General features: G+C 35.7%; 3 protein-coding genes across 3 annotated transcripts; 2 read left to right on the forward strand and 1 right to left on the reverse strand.

Moving 5' to 3' along the window:
- Positions 1-885: 885 nt before the first annotated feature.
- LOC306863552 (cystatin-B-like) lies at positions 886-1,709 on the forward strand (the record flags this gene model as incomplete). Its single annotated transcript, XM_079406954.1, has 3 exons — positions 886-1,064; positions 1,143-1,244; positions 1,581-1,709. The coding sequence occupies exons 1-3, from the start codon at positions 993-995 to the stop codon at positions 1,707-1,709; spliced, it is 303 nt and encodes a 100-aa protein (XP_079263080.1). The 5' UTR covers positions 886-992.
- Positions 1,710-2,804: 1,095 nt separating this feature from the next.
- LOC306863520 (protein MIX23-like) lies at positions 2,805-5,408 on the reverse strand. The gene is made up of 5 exons (XM_079406897.1): positions 4,940-5,408; positions 3,583-3,708; positions 3,281-3,427; positions 3,145-3,204; positions 2,805-3,068 (listed from the first exon to the last, which is right to left on the reverse strand). Exons 1-5 carry the CDS (start codon positions 4,988-4,990, stop codon positions 3,018-3,020), a joined length of 435 nt encoding a protein of 144 aa, XP_079263023.1. The 5' UTR covers positions 4,991-5,408; the 3' UTR covers positions 2,805-3,017.
- On the forward strand, positions 5,312-12,374 carry fam162a (family with sequence similarity 162 member A). The gene is made up of 6 exons (XM_079406896.1): positions 5,312-5,436; positions 5,532-5,588; positions 8,662-8,742; positions 9,063-9,174; positions 11,827-11,935; positions 12,020-12,374. Exons 2-6 carry the CDS (start codon positions 5,537-5,539, stop codon positions 12,134-12,136), a joined length of 471 nt encoding a protein of 156 aa, XP_079263022.1. The 5' UTR covers positions 5,312-5,436; positions 5,532-5,536; the 3' UTR covers positions 12,137-12,374.
- Positions 12,375-12,754: the final 380 nt, after the last annotated feature.

Consider the following 12,754-nt stretch of genomic DNA (forward strand, 5'->3'; position numbering starts at 1 on the left):
AAACTCATTTTTAGCTAAAAACTATGTTATGACTCCTTTAGTTTACATCATTTATAACAGAAAGAAAAATCAACAATACTTACAAAGCATGCTTTGAAAAACTTCATGAAGTTCTCCAAAGAAGGGTGATCAGGTATTACAGGAATCCCTCTTATTGCCACACTTCATGTCAGATTTCCATCAATTAATGCTTTCTTCTGTATTACAGGAAAAGTTCACCCAAAATGAAAATTTGCTGTTAATTTACTCACCCTCAAGCCATTTAAAATGTAGGATCCATGGTCCTTGGTGATTCATAAAATGGAAGTGAAGGGGTTCCATCACTTTGAGAGTAAAAAAAAAGAAGCCGATACTGAAAACACAAAATTAATACCCCTGGCTCTTGACAATATACTCATATCTTATGAAGCAAAACAATGAACACATTGACTGTACATTGACATCATTACCTGTAATCCATAGCCTTAACATACATAAAATGTTTAGTCTAGTAGGCTTTAACAAGTATCCCCTTTTGCCATAAGCAAATTGACAGCACTTACCTTTCCAGATCATCTTTTTTTCTTTTTTTTTATCAGCACTTCACTTCTTGGAATCTGTACATCATCGTTCATTCTTCTCGCTAAATATATATATATATATATATATATATATATATACACATTACAAATATGTCTAAATTCATATGATTTTAGTTTAATTTTTGTGTCATGACTAGGCCTATGTAATTTTAGTGTTTATCTCCATTAATGAGAGTGGAATATTTAATGTAAATGTGTATCTCGACATGAAAACAATTGTTGTTTGCAAATTTGACCGTCAGGTTTGTTTTTCTGTTTTTTTGCGTAGGAAGTGGCGTACGCATCTTTCAGGGCAGGTTTCGTGCGTACGCAACGGATATAAATGAGGCCCCAGGACTTGTGAGGCACGCTTGTTCCAGTCAGGAGTGAGGAGACGTTCCTGAGTGTTTTTGTTTGCCTCTTGTATTTAAAATGAATGTGTGCTGCGGCGGAACATCTGAGGAGAAAGATGCCAATGAAGAGGTGCAGAAAATATGCGATGAGGTTTGTAACTTTACGTTGTAGATAAATATAACTAGTGAAGAGATGCGGCACAGTCCAACAGTTCCCGTTTTTCCACAGATACAGTCTCATGCCGAGGATAAAGCTGGGCGCAAGTTTGACGTTTTCACCGCAAAAACGTTTAGAACACAACTTGTTGCGGGGACAAATTACTTCATTAAGGTACGAGAAAATCCCTGTGATTTTTATGAATTAACTTATAGGAGTACCCTGTTAATGTACTGAATATGTCTGTTAAAGAAAGCCTCAGATATAGACATTAACAGCTATGAAAGTTTTTAAAAGCGTTGTTGGAAGTCATTGGTCTCAAACTCAATTCCTGGAGGGCCACAGCTCTGCACAGTTTAGCTCCAACCCTAATCAAGCACACCTGATCCAGCTAATCAAGCTCTTCAGGATCACTAGAATCTTCCAAGCAGGTGTGATTTGGAGCTAAACTGTGCAGAGCTGCCTCCAGGAATTGAGTTTGAGGCCAATGCTGTAAATGATCTGTTTCAGGTGCATGTAGGTGAGGATGAGTACATTCATCTACGCGTCTATAAAACTCTGCCCCATGATGGAGAAGAACTGGAGCTGCACAGCATACAGACATCCAAGGCTCACGATGATCCCATTGAATACTTCTGAATGAAACTAACCAAATCACAATAAAAATTGCCTAAAATGCTTATGAGTCTCACAGTTACCATTTTTACCAGATAGTGTGATCACAGTAGAGCAGGGGGGTCAACCTCAGTTTGTTTAGTTCCAACACGCACACCATTTAGTTTTCAAATAAGCCTAAATGATTAGATTAGCTGGATCAGGTGTGTTTAATTAGGGTTATATCTAAACTGTGCAGGGCCGTGGCCCTCCAGGAACTGAGTTTAATACCCTTGCAGTAGAATGACTAGTGGGATCACTACCTCCAATGACACTAATTGTGAATTAGGTAATCCTAGTTTAAATGTTTCCATTATGGGTTTGGCATCGCTGTAAAATAATGGTTCTCTATCCTGCACGCTCAAAACATCAAATCTATTTACCTATGTCAGTAGTTTGGTATTCACATTTTGGGCTTTTTACTTGGTAATACTGATGCAGTTGATATTTATACTTAACTGGCTGTAATGTACATTATTTACCTAAAGTAAATGTACATTTAAAATTTTAAATAAAAATGTGACCAAACTGCCTAAAAAGTTATGTAAGTTTTTATATTTACACTTCAATAACTTAAAATAAAAAAATCTAATAGTTCTAGGAGTAGATTTTTTTCACAGTACAAGTTGGGTGTTTACATTAGAAGCTATATATGCCTTTTAAATTTTACGATAATCCCTCACACAAGGATCATCATTTGGGGGTTTGTGGCATATAAAGGACTGAAAACCCAAAACTATCTCATGACAATTCATAACTGTTTTAAGTTTTGATGAATTAGTGGCTAATTTCCATGAATTTCTCATTCATACAATCTGCTCATGCCCCAGTGATACATTTATTTAGGGATGGGCTTTCAAGCTTACTTTTTTCTAAAAATCATACGTTCACAATTCACATCGTACAAATTAATACGAAATCGCCAACTCGTGAAATAGTAGTTTTCCCATGAGATCGGGTTGGAAAACCTCTGCTTTAACCTTTGACAGTTGGCCACATCAACATCTGAGAACAGAAGTTTCCACTTCAAATGAACATTAATCACTATATTGCAAAGTAAATACCAGACAACTTTTCATTAATTGGAAAACATTTCATGGTTTATAAAATCTTTTGTACAATATTTATACGAAAAGGTTTACAGGACTTGGCCAACAGTAGTGTTTCCTCACTGTAGAAACACAAAGCCACAGCGCATACTGATGGAGAAGGGTTTGTGGGGTCAGTGACAATGGCCAGACTCCGCTTCAGGTGTTTTCCTCAGAACAACTGTGCAGTTGACAAAAGTATTATTCACTTGATCTTGGGAGGGGTGTAGTGAACTCGGCACCTTTCATTGAAAACCTGGAGGAAAATGTGATCATTAAACACTTCTAAATGCAAATCACTCATATTCAATAGGAGACACTCAATAACTCACCTTCAGACTCTGGTCATTGATCACTTCTTCAACATTTAGCTCAGACTGCATGAGTTTTAACTGTAGAGAAATGATAGAGAATTCAAACAAGATATCAACCAATTGCAGCCCAAGTACATATAAATAAAGACATTACCTTAGTTTGCTCTTTCCTGAGTTGCTTGATTATTGACAAGTTGTCGCTATCTTTTGCCCTCTCTTCACGTAACTGCCCAATAACAGCAGAGGTCTCTGTAATGCATGACTTTATTGCCTTATCTCTGGAAAGATGAGCTTCCATGAGCTGAAAGGCATAGGCAGTACAGAAAAAGGGCTTGTAATTAATGCATAACGGAGTATGACAGTATACTTAAATCAGTAATACATCAAGAACAAAATGAGGGGATCTCTAATAATAATTTTAGATTATTAAAGAGTTCTTTGCACTGTGATACATACAGATTCATAAAGTTCTTTGCAGGTCTGTGTGGCATCCACTTTGCCTGAAAAGGATACAGTGGGCACAGTAGTATTGAGGGCATGGACAATTCTGTCATCTATGGTGCGCATAAGTTTTAATACTTCCTAAAGGAAAAGAGGAGAGATGTACAGCATGAGTGTAAATACAAGTTCAACTTCAAGTTACTATTTGTTCTTGTATTGCAAGTAATGCAATCATTACGTTGTTCATATGCTTTTGGTTAAAAAAGGTTGCTTGCTGTGCTGAAAATTCTTTACCTAATTTGCTTGTAAATCCATTGTTATATTATCACAAAATCTTGGATTCAATCTTTTTTTTAAGAAATACAAGACCTGTGCTAATTGAAAGAAAACAAGTTGACAAATAGATTGAATCCAATATCCACTAGCATAACAAGAAATGTATAAGTATTTTTTGTATGCTGGTCACTTGCTTGGGAACATTGCTACTGTAATAAGGTGGAGAAAAAAAGACCAAATTTTATTTTTGGGAAGTAGTTATACCCTGTGGAGGCAAAAGTAAGTTTTAGTCCAAAAGTGACCAGAACATGTCAAGGGTGTTGGGATTTGCCACCTTAAATATTAAGAATACATCTTCCCCTCCATTTAGGCATTACTGATAGAACTGATTACTAATTTCTCATAAGGTCCCATGGTAACTATCACACATTTAAAAAGTGTACAATATAACTATATATACACATAGGTAGCTGACAGCATGTATATTGACAGCTGACAGTGCTGCAGAGTGACAAAATCTATTCCAAATTACATTTTCTAATTCTTGTGTAATTAATATGCATGCAGCTTTAAGTGTTTATATTAACTGAGGGACACTTGGAATACCTCAGAAACAATTAAATGAATGGGAAAACACTAAAAGATCATTCAAAGCTATATATATATATATATATATATAAACGTAAAAACACCTAAATTATACACCTTTCCCTATAAGATCAAATAAATTTTAACTAAAAATCCTGCTGCTGAAAAAAGTTATTTAGTCCAACAACCCACATATTGCACAATATGTATTTGGTGGCTTTAATAATAATAAAACAAATAATAAAAAATAAATTATGTACTTTATATTGCGTATAAATGATAGCTCGCCTAATGCATACATTAATTTTTACAAAGAACAGCCCAGTTGTTTAATCGCTTATGTTTGCTCTGCTGCTCATTGAACCTCACCACTGCATGCAACAGACCACCGAGGTCATTCGCACAACCTTCCCGTTAACATCATAACAACGTGCTTATAAAAAATCAGTGTGATCTTAAAAATCCTGCATAATTTTATCTTGGCCGCTGACAACTTCGCACGTTTTACCTGAAACATTGAAAAGTCCTCACAGTTCAGAACTCCACCGGGCGCCGCCATAGTGGACTAAAGAGGTCCTGTGCGCTGAGGGTGTCCAAATACTGCCTGAATTACATTTATTACAAAAACTGTTGTTTTTGACACTTTCTAAACAGGTAATTATTGAGTATTCCCGCAAGTTTTTACTATCGTGAGCCAATTTGACAGAGATTGTGTGACAGAATTATTTCTCACGATATTAATAAGATCAAACGTAAGCAAGTAAAATCCACAGGTGATTTATGCGAAATTTTTGTGCAAAAATGCAAATATTTTGTATTATATATCTTATTTAACTTTACGTTTAGTTATACCATTTACAACTACATTCGTGTTACGCTCACTTTGCATACGTAACTTATGTCCTTAACAGGCGCTCGTGTGAGCAGCAGAGCTGTTTTGGCTGCTCGGGGTCCTTCGCGGTTACACAGCTCTGCGCACGCATATGAACTCGAACTGACTTTAAGGTTAGAGACTTAGAGGAACTAAACCTGACATTGTAATTTGGGCACGATTTCATAGCTGTAAAATTGTCTTTTTCTTTCATCCTATTTTTCGTCAGAAGTCATGATCTTCAACATGATCAGAGGGCCTCGCGCCGCTTTTGGCACTTTAATAGGTCAGTATTTTCTATATGAAATTTGTTTTGGACGCAGCCAGGCAGCATATGATACGTTTTGGCACTAGGCTTCTTCAAACACGTGTCGGCATAAAACTAGCAGTGAAAACATGATTATAAATACATTGTGACGCAGTATCACTTTTCGAGACTAGCATGAATGAATTCATGTTGCTTGGATTTTATTACTTTTTTGATGTTTAATCTAATACGTGGACAAAGCCACACCTCTTGATATTATGATTTTACAACTCTGTGTGATCTCTGTTATAAAAATGTTCCATAGTGTAATTTCCGGTAAAATAATGGAGTTAGATATTATTATATATCTTATCGAGTCATTATGTTATTAATATCTTAAAGTATAATTGTGTTTGATAGTATGCATCACAGTATATATAAATTATGAATGTTATAACATTTTTAATAACGGTCGTGGTATATATACTGTATCAGATGTCTCTTAGACAAAATGTACCATAGTTGAATTCCTGGCAAAACACAACTCACAACTAAATTATTTTTTTTCATTAATTATAATATTGAAGAATTTATAAAAAATAATAATTTAATTTAACAAGGATGCTTTAAATGAGGATAACAACATTTATAATGTTACAAAAGGTTTCTATTTCAGATAAATACTGTTCTTCTTAACTTTGTTCATCAGAGAAACCTGAAAAGATTTTACTCAGCTGTTTTCAACATAATAATATTAATAAATGTTTTTTGAGCAGCAAATCAGAATATTAGAATGATTTCTGAAGGATCATGTTATGTGACACTTGAGTAATGATGCTAAAAATTCAGCTTTGAAATCACAGGAATGAATTACATTTTAAAATATATTCAAATAGAAAACAGTTATTTTAAGTAGTAAAAAAAATATTTAAAAATGTTACTGTTTTTGCTCTACTTTGGATCAAATAAATGTGAGCAGAAGAGACTTCTTTAAAAAAAAAAATCCTACTGTTCAAAAACTTTTGACTGGTTGTGTGTGTGTGTGTATATATATATATATATACACACACACACGCATATATACAGTGCCCTCCAAAAGTATTGGAACAGTAAAGACAAAATTGCTCTGTTGGCTGTGGAGTCAAGACATTTACAAATATGATTAAAATATGAAACAAAACTACAGAATGTCACATTTTATTATTAGCTGTTTCAACACGTGTTTTACCAAATAAAAAGAACAGCACTTTTAGAGTTCATCCCACTCATTGATGTGAGCGTAAGTATTGGGACAGTTGAACATAAGGCAGATATAAAAGATTAAAAGCTATTATTTAGTTGCAGATCCCTTGCACATAATCACAGCAATGAGTCTGTGACCCATAGACATCACCAGACTCTTGGTCTCTTCCTTTGAAATGCTTTTCTCAGCCTTTAATGCAGCCAATTCCAACTGTTGCTTGTTTTGGGGAGTTTCTGCCTTTACTTTCCTCTTCAGCTGGTGAAATTCATGTTCAATCGGATTTAAATCTGGAGATTGACTTGGGCAATCTAAGACTTTCCATTTCTTTGCCCTTATAAATTCCTTGACTGAACTGGCAGGGTGTTTTGGGTCATTGTTCTGATGCAATATGAAGCACTTCCCAATGAATCTGGTGGCATTTTCTTGAATATTGGTAGGCAAGATGGTTTTGTACCCTTCCAAATTCATTCTGCTACTGTCATCATACATTAAGTCATCAGTAAAGATGAGAGGGCCTGTTCCAGAGACAGCCATGAATGCCCATGCCACGACACCACCTCCACCATGCTTTACAGATGACGCTGTATGCTTGGGATCAATACGGTTCCCTTTTTTTCGCCACATTTTTGCTTTCCAATCACTTAGATAAAGGTTCATCTTTGTCTCATCGGTCCATAAACACAGTTCCAAAACTCTTCTGGCTCACCTTTGTGCTTTTTGCAAACTCTAATGTTGCCTTTCTATTTTTGGTGCTGGTCAGAGGTTTGCATCTTGCTGTGTAGCATCTGTAATTCTGTGTCAAAGTCTCCTGAGGACAGTAGATTGTCATTCTGGACGTTGTTGGTGATTTTACAGACATGTCTTTTAGGGTTCATTTTCACAGCTTTTATGATTTGTCTGTCATCAACTACTGTTGTTTTCTCAGCCGATCAGGTCGTTGTTGGTTGCTGGTGTCGCTGGTGGTTTCCAAACTCTTGATTTCTCCATGCCCATTGTTTTTGCTAGAGCTCTAACTGACTTCCTCATTTCTTTTAGCATCTAAATTGCTTGCTTTTCTCTCAAAGTCAGCTCCCTCGTCTTCATCCTGTTTTGTGTGTGTCATCATCGAATGCATGATTCAGAATACAGAAGTAATGGATATAACTGATACGACACATTCCCTGCTTTTAATATCTGAAGAATTAATGCAACAGGACACAGCTGATCACTTAGAAAGACCTTTGAGGCAACTGTTCCAATACTTATGCTCACATCAGATACAGGGATGAAACTCTAAAAGTGCTGAACTTCTTAGCTGGTAAAACATCTATGTGTTGTTTCACCCAATAATAAAATGTGACATTCTGTAGTTTTGTCTCATATTCATCTTTTAATCATATTTGTAAATGTCTTGACTCCACAGCCAACAGAGCAATTTTGTCTTTACTGTTACAATACTTTTGGAGGGTACTATAAAAAGCATTTTTACTGTATTTGTATTTTGGTACAATGGTTGTATTGTTTTTTTTATTTTGCCTAGCAAAAATCTAATGTTCAAATGATTGAATAATAAATCATTCTTAAACAGCTGCTAAAATGCTAAATCAAAAGTTTAAATACTGTGTAATTTCCTCATCTGGGGAAAAAACTAAACAACCAAAAACCTTTTAAACTATCAGTACAAATATAACCGGAAACAACACATTTGTGTTATATAAGCATAATCATACAGCCATGATTTATCACCATGACGGACTTAAAGGAACAGTTCAGCTAAAAATGTTCCACTAAGGAATGAAAGTCAAACCATTTTAAAACAACATGAGGATGAGTAAATGACCGAATTCTCACTTCTGAACTATCCCTTTAATGGTCAATTTCCTCCTATAGGGCAGGTGAGGAGAGGTGTGATGACCACAGGGAGCAGAAGACTGTGCAGCAAGCCTCAAGAGGGGGTATCCGCACCTCAGGGTCAGTACTCAAATATCCATTCACTTCTACCTACCTGCATTAGGAGGCGGGGCATATGACATGACACAGCACTTGATGTGACACTGCACTTTTACTTGCTGAATGAATCGCGTCATTCCAGCACTTTACGTTCCCTAGAAGGTTTACAATTCAAAGAAGGAATTCAAAAGCAAGAAAAAACATGCACGTAACACACAACAACGTAATTATGATGTAGAGCAAGATAAGTTCCTGTTTTGGCTATTCTACAAGGATTAGATTAAGAAATTCATGGTTTTCCCAGTAGACTAACTTGTTTCCTCTTTTCTTGTTTCCTTTAGCACAACGGCATGGGTTTAAAGTTCCAGGTTACCGCCCATCAGAAAGGGATAAAAAGATGCTGGTGTGGTCCGGGCGATTCAAAACCGCAGAACAGATTCCAGAGTTTGTGTCGTAAGTGGGCTATTCCTGTTTGCGTTGAGATAAACCCCCAGCTCCAGGCATACTACTGAGCATATAGTTGGTGTACAAGGTCATGTGGCTAAAGTTCTGCAGCGTATTGCTGGAACACAAGAGATGTCCGCTGTGAGGTTCAAACGAGATTGATTACTCGCAGTGTACTGACAGGTAATTAGTGTAATTCATGGTATCTGGAGGGAGATCAGAGTGGGCTCTGTTTGTGATGTTAGATGCAAAATATGGCAGGCATGTCCTCCCTGACCCACCATACAGTTGCTTTATACTAGGGATGAGTAAAAAATATGATTTAATGGTTAATAGTGATATTCATTTGTATAATCAAAGTGTCAATCCTTAAAATCCCAAAGATCAATATTATTTTACTGGCATGGGCGGTTCTGGGGGGGCCAGTGCCCCCCGTCAACAAGCTTGGCCCCCTAAATTTGGAATCATATCACAGCAAACAATTGTGGGTGAAATGCGCAGTTTGTCCTGTAAACTGTATATATAAAAAAAGAAAAACATCACCAGCTGCTAAATTCAAATCTGCGTTCGCTGGCACAGAGCCAGAGACGCACACGTTTTTAAAGCATTACGCATTATAACCAATCACACACGATTCTGTTGAGCTTAGGAATGCAATGACCAATCAGAGGCGTTCAGATTTCTTTCATCAGAAACAACAAAGTGAAGATGTACGTAAGTAAGGTATTAATTTCACAGTGTAAACTGCTTTAGAGATTATTATGGCAGTTTTTGAGAGTGCTTGAACTCGCTGGACTGAAGTGAAAATGTTCTTTGATAATGTAAACGTTCTTTGCTGTCTTTTTGTACACTGAAAGTGTTATAGGCTAATTACTAACTTACAATGTTTTTATTAAATTCACATTAAATATAAAGTCAGTTGTTTTAAAAGTATATTATGGTATGACACCCCCATATCTGGTACTTAAGTAAAAAGATGGGCTTTTATGCGTAGTTAATAGATTACAGTATTAGGCTACTCTGCCCATCGCCCCTTAATTATAGATCAACTAACATAATCTATAAAGGTGCAAAATGCATTTACTTACATTTGAGAATTGAGATATTTCATGAGATATTTTTGGGATATATCAAATAAAACAATAAATAAATAAAACCCCTGCTGTAAAAAAAAAACAAGACACAATTACAAAATTAGTAATGGTTTTACTGGTTATAATGGGACTTGTATTGGTTTTACTGGAAATTGTAATGGTGCCTGTTGGTCTTTACTGGTAATTGGTTGCCTTCTATTGGTGGCTTGTTAAAACCAATAAATCTTAATGGAATATGTCCCAAAACACACTACAGAAAATCTTTTTTTTTAATGGTTAAAAGTTGATTGTTTGTAATGGTATTTGTAGTGGAAACCATTACAATTTTCTGTGATGGTTTTATTTATTTTTATTTTTATCAGTAGGGACATAAGCCTATATCAGTTATACAGTGGTATAACCCTTCACTCGTGCCCCCTCAAAAATAATGAGTGCATGGTCCCCCTGACACTACAATACAAAATAAGTGAAACATGAGGAAACATTCATTTTAGTTGAAATTGTTATAGATTACTTCTAGAGATTGCAGTGATGTATGGCATGGTGAAAAATGACTGAATGAATAAGACTTAAAGTAGGTTATGATGAATTTTAAAATTGTGCCCCCTAAAAGCACAAGTGGCCCCTGTCTGGAAAATTTAGTTCTGAAAGTGATTCTTATGGTGACCGAGAGAGCTCAATGCGCTGCAACTTCAGAAAACACATGCAAATAGAAAAAGCACCAGCAAATCAAGAAAACATCATCAGTTTGACAGCAGGTGTTGCAAATGCTCACAACGCAAACAAATAAAGAAACGAGCTGCAAATGCTCACAACACAACCAAATAAAGAATTTTATTTGCTTCGCGTTTCTTTATTTGGTTGTATTGTGAGCATTTGTAGCACGTGTGTTGTCAAATTGATGAAGTTGTTTTCTTAATTTGCATGTGTTTTTTTCTATTTGCAGCGAGTTGAGCTCTCTCGGCCACCGTAGATTCTAATATCTTTCCTCCATATCATTATCGTTATAGCTTTTGTGTGGACTTGCCTATTCTTATTAAATTAGATTGATTATTAAAGCTTTATTGTTAATGTCTATAATAGTATAATATAGTTAATCGTTCTTGGTGTGAACGAGCGTTTAAACGCTTTCTCTCTGCATTTAATATGTAAAACTAATATTTTCGCAATGTACAAAAATTCCGTGTTTCTTGCATTGCTTTGGAGCAGAGTTGCTCCTCCATTATTGAATCTTTAGCACAAAGGAAATCATATTTTACATTAATTGTTTTGTGGGTTCTCAGTCTGTACTGGATATGATGAAATAATAAACACCTTGTATCTCGAAATAACGACAAGAAGCATCTTTCTATCGAGTTGTCCTACTCGCAAAAACAAAGATTCATTGAAAGGTTCATTCAAAAAGATGATGTACCTGTTTGTTAGCCCTTAAATCTGTCTCGATATGCTACCCTACTCTTTAAAATTGTTTTTTTTTTGTATAATTAGACTTGACTTATTTAAGCATATCTTCATGGATGTATTTAATGAAATAGTAATTTCTATGAAAATACTGCGCTGTTTTCAGATTTGAGATGATTGATGCTGCCAGGAACAGAGTGCGTGTGAAGGCCTGCTATGTGATGATGGCACTGACCATTATTGCGTGCGTTGCTATGGCTGTCTCTGGGAAACGGGTAATAAAAAGTGTGCTGCTGTATAAATGATAAGCTTGGGTAATATATGACTCATAATCCTTTAACCAATGCCTTCAATGACAGGCGGCAAGTCGGCATGAAAATCTGACCTCTCATAACATGGAGAAGAAGGCTCGATGGAGAGAGGAAGCACAGAGAGAAAAGGAGGAGGCCAGTGCACTTGCAGCGAAAGCCCAGTGAGATGCATCCATCTGAGCTCCCAAGGCCCATGTCTCAGTGTCAGTTGGCATCATACAACAGCCAGTTATTTCATGTCAAATACCACACACCATGGAAACTCTGCTGGACACTTTTCTTCACATAGTAAACAGATTTTTAGAGAGTAGTGCATAAAATAAATGTGAGATTTTCCCCATGTTGTTTTTTTTTTTATATATCTACATATATTAAGAAAAAATAAAATCGTGTTCCACTGTTATTTGTCTTTACTATTATCTTTAAAGTCTTATGAACTTTAGTTTTTATATCTATATTTTTAATAGTAATATAAATATAGAATTTTATCAGCCATCACTCCAATCCATCAACTGACATCTTAAAAAGCAAAAAGCTGTGTTTGTAAGAAACCAATACATCCTAAAGATGTTTTTAAATTCATACAAGTCCTCTATTCATAATATTGCTTTTTCTGCTGAAAAAGTGATCTTGTCTGAATCAGAAGAGAAATATGCATGCACTGTCTGTAAGCAAAAACTGTCCATAACAGTTCATGCTATTTTATGATGGACTTTTTCACTGCAGAAAGTTATTATGGATAATAATGTGTTGGTTTCTTACAAACACATCTTTTCAATTCAC

The sequence above is a fragment of the Barbus barbus genome, assembly GCF_936440315.1.
Source record: "Barbus barbus genome assembly, chromosome: 44".
NCBI classification, from domain to species: domain Eukaryota; kingdom Metazoa; phylum Chordata; class Actinopteri; order Cypriniformes; family Cyprinidae; genus Barbus; species Barbus barbus.